Genomic DNA, 7,457 nt, shown 5'->3' with positions numbered 1-7,457 from the left:
TTTCTCTATGTAGCCCTGGCTGTCCTGGAACTCACTCTGTAGACCAGGCTGACCACGAACTCAGAAATCCGCCTATCTCTGCCTCCCAAGCGCTGGGATTAAAGGCGTGTGCCACCACTGCCCAGCCCCTTGTAATTCTTTATGGGATTTTTTTTGTTTCCTCTTTAAGGGTTTGTACCTCTTTACCTGTGTTCTCCTGTATTTCTTTAAGGGAGTTATTTATGTCCTTCTTAAATTCCTCTAGCACCATCATGAGATATGATTTTAGATCCAAATCTTGCTTTTCCAGTGTTTTGGGATATCCAGGACTTGCTGTGGTGTGAGTACTAGGTTCTGGTGAAGCCAAGTAGTCTTGGTTTCTGTTGATAGGATTCTTGTGTTTTCCTTTCGCCATCTGTTGATCTCTGGTGTTAGATGTTCTTGCTGTCTCTGACTAGAGATTGTTCCTCCTGTGGGTCTATAAGCTGGTGTCAGCACTTCTGGGAGATCAGCTCTCCTCTGGTAAATCCCGGGAGGTGTGGATCAGTTGTCCGTCCTGAGTCCTGAGGTCAGAGCACACCCTGGAGACAGGACCTCCACTTTCGGGAAAGGTGCAGAGAGGGCTGTGGGTCTGTTGTTCCTCCTAGGTGTGGTCTGAGATAGAAAGGATCCTGTCCCTGTCGCCCTGTGACTTGTGAGGCCTGAGCCTCCTGGCTGGTTCCACCTTAGAAAGTCACCAGAGAGAAAATGGCAGATCTCACCTGGGTCCCTGGGTTAAAGCACTCCCTGAAGGCAGACTCTCCTCTTGCAGGGAAGGGGCAGAGAGGGTTGCAGATCCACCATGTCACTCCTAGGTGTAGCCGGAGGTTGAGAGGATCCTGTCCCTGCTACCCTGCAACTTGTGAGGCCTGTGCCTCCCGGCTGGTCCCACCTTAGAAAGTCATCGGAGAGAAAATCTGCCTATTACATTTTTATATATGGTTCCACCACAAAAGAAAAACCATTCCGAGTGAGTTGAAAGGGGTTGTGCAAATAATTACTGGGTGCCTATAAAGCTTCCGTCTAGGACAGACACAGCCATGAATGAAAGGAAATGTTTTGCTTTCCTAGTGTTCCCTTCCAGTGGTGCTGCTGGAGGACAGAGAGGTGGGAACAGAAGCAAACAGGCAAAGCTGGCTAGTGAACAAGTGCTATTCCTGAAATTAGGTTGACACGACAGCATGTGCCAGACCAGCCTCTCCGTACACTGAGATTAGACTTAAAAGACAACGCCCCCTTGGAAAGCAGAAGGGCCTGAGGAGCCAGGACAGAGGATCAGGGAGCTTGGCACGTGATGTGTGGGGACCAGTAGAAGGCCTTTGCAGGTGACTGAAGTAAGCCAGAACAAAGTGGGCGAGAAGCCCAGACGGACAGGCACCGTAAACCAAGAGAAGAGTCTGGATTTTTTTGCTGCACACAATGAGAGTCTATCGAAGCAGAGGACTAACAAAACTAGGCTTTCGTTCTCAGCTTTGAAATGAGCATTTGCTGCTTTGAGGAAAGTGTTACTTGGAGGACACAGGGTGGGAGCCAGGAGGTTCCTGGAGAGGTAGTGGCAGTGGGGGAGCGCTGTGGCTGAGACACTGCAAGGTTCTGGGTCAGTGTCAGAGACTGGACATAGAGGGAGATGAAGAGAAATGGTCCACGGATTACTCAGAGAGGCCTTTAAACAGCCGTGTAGAAGAGAGCACCCTGAGTAGGAATGGAACGCACTGTCAAAGAGCCGGCAGCTGTGATTAAAAAAATAAAAAAAGGACAGGCTCTAAAGTCGGTTTCTACTCATACTGAGCTTGATTAGTCTATACAGCATCCATGAAGCAATTCCACAAAACCCAGGCCATGGGAGAGGCGAACCTGGAGATCCTGGAAGAGTCTAGTACTGGGGGTGTTGATCTGAGAGCCAATGGGGATGTTGATTTGAGAGCCAAGGGTATACGGATTGGATTGAACGCCTCGGGAAGGTCCTGGCAATGCATGAAAAGTGAGAAGCAGAAAAGGAGCAGGTGGGATGCTTCTAGAAAGCCAAAGGGTGGATCCAGAGGAGCAGAGGAGAGTGAGAGAGGCAGCCTGCAAGGCAACGGGAGAACCATAACACAGAGATACCCAGGAGCGTGCCAAAGCATTTGCTGAAAAGAGGATCCCAGACACGGGGTGTGAAGGGGAGCATAGCAGTCAGCTGAGGGTAGCATTCCTAGATAGCAGAGCATCTGGCTACTGGTGTGAGACCCAGGAGAAGAGGGAAACCTGATGCAGAGGGAAATGAGGTGAGGGTTGTAAACAAAACAAAATGAAACAACAGGACATCCCCCACCGCCACCACCAGGGAGGAGGAAAGAGTAAGCTCCTAAGTAGAGAAGAGGGGCTGGTGAGATGGCTCAGTGGGTAAGGATACTGACTGCTCTTCCAGAGGTCCTGAGTTCAAGTCCTAGCAACCACATAGTGGCTCACAACCATCTGTAATGAGATCTGACTTCCTCTTCTGGTGTAGCTGAAGACAGCTACAGTGTACTTATTTATTTTAAGGTTAGATTTTAGATTTTATTTATTTTTTTATTTTTTTTGTAAGAAACTTAATTTTATTGTCTCATCAACATCAAATGATACCAGGATTACAAAGGCAGTTACAATAAATGGTTTAGAAAGAAAACCCAGTAATATTTTGATATATGAGGTAGATAAAAATATGAGTCATACATAAATTTGAATTGATTTAAATTAATATCTATCACCTTTTTTCTTTTTTAAAATTTTTTATTTATTTTAATTTTTAAATTTTTTAAATTTTTTGTTTTTTTGTTTGTTTGTTTGTTTGTTTTTTGCCTCCCCCTTCCCCATGCCTGCCACCCCGCCCTCTCCCACTTCTTTTTTAAAATGTGTAGCCCAGGCTACTTATTTATAATTAATAAATAACTCTTTGGGCCAGAGCGAGCAGAAGTTCTAAATTCAATTCCCAACAACCAGATGAAGGCTCACAACCATCTATACAGCTACAGTGTGTACTCATATACATAAGATAAATAAATCTTTAAAAAAAAAAAAAAAGGGCCGGGCGGTGGTGGCGCACGCCTTTAATCCTAGCACTTGGGAGGCGGAGGCAGGCGGATTTCCGAGTTCGAGGCCAGCCTGGTCTACAGAGTGAGTACCAGGACAGCCGGGGCTACAGAGAGAAACCCTGTCTCGAAAAAAAAAAAAAAAAAAAAAAAAAAAAAAAAAAAAAGGTAGCCAGAAGCCCGAGCTCCCCAGAGCAGGAAAGAGGCAGGGTGACTGTCCTCTGGGGGGAATTATGTCTTCCTTTCCCCTTTCTAAGTCACTTTCGTGGCACTTGCAAAGTAGCAGTGAGGTTTTAGCAACATTGAAGTGATCTTATTTCGTTTAATGTCCTATTATTGGTCTTTAAAACATCTTGATTTCTGTGCTGGCAGAGATGTCAGGATTAAAGAATTCACTTAGGTAGGCCCATGCCTGACATTATTTTTTTTAACTGGGACAAATGCAAAGGGATTCAATGAAAGGGTGTGAAGTAAAGAGAGAAGGATTTGACAGTTCTTAAGAACTACCCATCTCTGTCTAATCTCTCTCAGATGAAGATGAGCTCAGAGTCATCAGAAGAGGAATTAGTCAATAGCAAGACTATTCCCTGGATCCAACAAAAAATGGAAGAGGTATTATTATTATTATTATTATCATCATCATCATCATCATCATCATTAATTCTGTTGAGACGGGGTTTCTCTGTGTGATCCTGGTTGTCCTGGTACTTGTTCTGTAGACCAGGCTGGCCTTGAACTCAGAGATCCATCTGCCTCTGCCTCCTGAGCACTGGAATTAAAGGTGTGTGCCACCACGCCTGGTCTACGAAGACTGTCTATAAAGCATGGCATGGGTTTGAACTGACACTCTGTGATGTGTCAGCTGCATTCTGTTTATATGGAAACCCGGGGGAAGGTTAGCAGACTCCATGAGATACTCCTTGGCAGTTCATTGCAGTGTACAAGTGACTCTCCTAAAAGCAGACACACACTGAAGCCAGACCCAGATTTTTGATTGAGTTCTCCAAGCCTTAAGAACCTAGGCTTAACCTGAAACCCAACAAAAGTATCAGGAAAACCAACGCCAAGAAGGGACCTGTGTTTCTGAGTCTTGAGGGATAGTTGTCTTAAAGGGAAGGGTTGGGAACAGAAGGGCTACTGTGGCTGAGGACATGAGCAGCAGGCTGAAGGCGATGTCCTGGATCCAGTCTCACTCAAGCTAGGCTAGTTCTGGTTTGTCAGTAATTCACTATTGCATTTTTCTCTACTTTTTTCTAACTTGTATGATTGGAATCGGTTGCACATTGTTTCAGTGATCCCTTACAAACACCCTTAAATTTAAGCACGGTGTCACGGGGGCACAATTTCATGGTTGGTTTGATTTTGTTTTTCTTGCAGTGCATATTCATGTTTTTTACGTGCATGTTAGCTCATATGTATATATGTGCTTGCATGTGAAGGCTCATAGTTGATGGCAGGAATGACCTCCATCATTCTTCCTTAACTGCCTTAATCATCAAAGCAGGCTCTCTCCTGCCCTCTCAAACTCAGAGCTTATCGATATGGTCAGCGTTGCTAGCCAGCTTGCGCTGGGGATCTGCCCTCTGAAGCCAGGTGGGCTGCTCTACCTAGCTGACATTTGTGTGTGTTTCTGGGGATCCCAATTCTGCTGCTTGCAATTGTGCAGCAAGCCTTTATTGGATGAGCCATGCCTCCCTTCCCCCGTCCCTTGTATAGTTCACAGTACAGTCTTTGCAAGCATTCTATCTCCATTTTAAAGAAGTGCTTGCTACCTGTGCGTCATTCAAAGTTCTCCTTGTCTCTCCCCACCATCCTTCCCTTGCCTTATTAAGTGAGGTGCTTTCTCCCTTTCAGGCCATCAAAAATGAGGTGAAGATTTTTACCCCCAGAAGAAAGGAGATCAAAAGAGGAATTAAGGAGCTTGCTCAGATTGTAAGTACAGTGTTCACTTGCCTGCCATCAGAAATTATTTTCACCTTATTTTGTTTCACACAATGTGAGGGCCTAACCTCCTGGGCTTTCTAGGGTATTCTAACAGGCTCAAACTTTAGCTATATCACACTCTAATGTCAGACACACAGTGGGTTTCCCCTTCCCCCAAGTGCCCCATCTTATATTGTATTTTCATACTTACTTACTTCGAAGTTGTACACTGACAGTTTTTCATTTGTTTGTTTTTGGTTTGAAGGCAGCCTCTGTCCTGCTTCGCCTCACCATGGCTCTCAAACTCCTGGCATAACGGTTTTAACTTTTCTACCGTTTCTCCTAAACTCTGCCGTTACACCAAGTCCATCCTCAGTATGCAACCACGTAGAGTTCCAGAGCTCAGTCACATGCTATATTGTGATTGCAGAGCCATTTTTACAGCTCTGTTTTTCTAGGATGTAATAACATCCCCCTTGTATTCTTGTGCATCTGTTATCTACGTAGACTCTCAGCGTGTGGTGTAGTCAGGTATGTGAGGACAGTGTGAGCTTTGTAACCGCCCTCCTGACGCTGGGTATCCTTCAACTTCAGCTTCAGCTTCAGCCTGGGCACCTTTCTCTCCAGCTCAGGCCCATAGCTGCTCACTTAAGGCCACATCTAGTTCATCCTCCTATCAGGTAGTTCTTATTGTTAGGTTGTGTTCCATAAAATTGATAGTTTATATACTTCAACCTATAAAAGTTTTCTGCAAAGATATATGATTCAGGCCAACAAGATCTCTGAGTGCACAAAGGCACATGATACCAAGCCTAATGACCAGAGTTTGATCCCCAAGGTCTCACATGTGGAAGGAGAGAATTGATTCCCACAGTTGTCCCCTATGACCTTCCATACAAGAGGCATGGCATCCCTACCATACACACTCACATGAATAAGGAAATAAAACGCAATAGTCTGTATATAGGATTCAATCAACAGCAACTATTTTCTGTCTTATTTTTTCTTTTAAAAATATACCTTACATACAATATTTTAAAATTATGACTTGGTCCATAATTTTCTTTCATAGCTTTTGTATTTGTCTCTGATTTTAAAGGGCCTTACAAAAGCTGAGCACAAAGTACATGCCTAAAGTTCTGCCTATTCTAGGGGCAGAGATGGGAAGTGGGTGGGAAATTCACTTGAGCCTAGGAGTTAGAGAGACTATCCTGGGCAACACAGTGAGACGCTGTCTTAAAAAAAAAAAAAAAAAAATGGAAGTCTTCCAAAGTCTCAGATGTCCTTGTCTAATATTCTTTAATTGCTGTGTAATTCACTCTTATGAACAGTATAAAAGGCAGACCGTAGCTCTTCAGAGACATAGCCCATTTCCCACCGCCCTTCTCTAACTTGAGCGCGCAGCCCTTTCTGCAGGACTTTGGAAAGCTTCTCCACGGGAAGACCTGTTTCTAGATTCCCTGTCCTGAGGGTGGCCACTCCCTGATTTTCCCCTGTGTCAGTACAGAGCTATTTAGTCATTACAGTTCCATGAATGTTTTGATGTCTTGAGGGTAAATCTACCTTTACACTTCTCTTTCGAAACAAACGTTTAGTGGACATTTTACTCTGCTATTTGAATTTTCAGATCAGCTTGTGAGCCTTGCGCGCTTTTCTGGTGCTATGGGAGAATACCCTGAGGAAACCTGCTTAAGGCAGAGAGGGTTTATTGGGGCCCACAGTTCAAGATACGTGGTAGAGAGGTCAAGGTGGGAGCTGCTTAAAGCCTCTGGTTACATCACATCTGCAGCCAGGAAAATAAGAACAACGAATGCTTTCTTAGTTTCTCTATAATTTATGCCCACAATGAAAGGGGCTAATGACCTGGGTTTGATCTCCAGGACCCACATGATGGAAGGAAGAACTGATCCTAATTAGTCCACTAATCTGGAGACTAGCTAGTTTACTCTTCTTTCCTTTCCTTTCCTTTCCTTTCCTTTCCTTTCCTTTCCTTTCCTTTCCTTTTACTTGGTTCTCTTTCCTTCTTCCTTCCTTTCTTTCTTTCGTTCTTTCTTCCTTCCTTTCTTTCTTTCTTTGATCAGAAATCCATATGTTACTTCAACAAGCTTTATCTGCTTTTTCAGGACCCAAGCACCCACTCTCAGTGAGAATCTTTCCACTTCAAATAACCCCTAACCAACGCGATTCTCCATAGCCATTTCCAGAAGCAAAAAAAAAAAAGTTGTAGTAAATATTTAATCTCAATCAGGGATTTCTACCCCACCTCTGATCATTCAGTTCCCAGATAAAAGACACAAAACGTTTATATTTATGATGAGCCTTTAAAGCACTACAAACTGGGCAGGAATCTACCTTCTAAGCTATTATGTCTACTTTACTATCACTAACCCTGAGTTATAACTTGCTATATTCCTTATATGGGCTTCTCCTCTCCTCTCCTCTCCTCTCCTCTCCTCTCCTCTCCTC

At 44.2% G+C, this 7,457-nt stretch overlaps 1 protein-coding gene across 3 annotated transcripts in view; it reads left to right on the top strand.

The window, feature by feature from the left end:
- Nucleotides 1-7,457, top strand: part of Cfap43 (cilia and flagella associated protein 43) — a 99,266-nt gene that overhangs the window by 56,042 nt on the left and 35,767 nt on the right. For 2 of the 3 annotated variants that reach the window (XM_031390623.1, XM_031390622.1), the window contains exons 18-19: nt 3,600-3,680; nt 4,923-5,000. In XM_031390623.1, the coding sequence (XP_031246483.1) occupies nt 3,600-3,680; nt 4,923-5,000 (159 nt within the window). The remainder of the gene's footprint in view (nt 1-3,599; nt 3,681-4,922; nt 5,001-7,457) is intronic. The other variant, XM_031390624.1, reaches the window with a different exon arrangement.

The sequence above is a fragment of the Mastomys coucha genome, unplaced genomic scaffold (assembly GCF_008632895.1).
Source record: "Mastomys coucha isolate ucsf_1 unplaced genomic scaffold, UCSF_Mcou_1 pScaffold21, whole genome shotgun sequence".
NCBI lineage: Eukaryota > Metazoa > Chordata > Mammalia > Rodentia > Muridae > Mastomys > Mastomys coucha.
The sequence above is the reverse complement of the archived record's forward strand: the minus strand, read 5'-3'. Positions and strand labels throughout refer to the sequence as shown.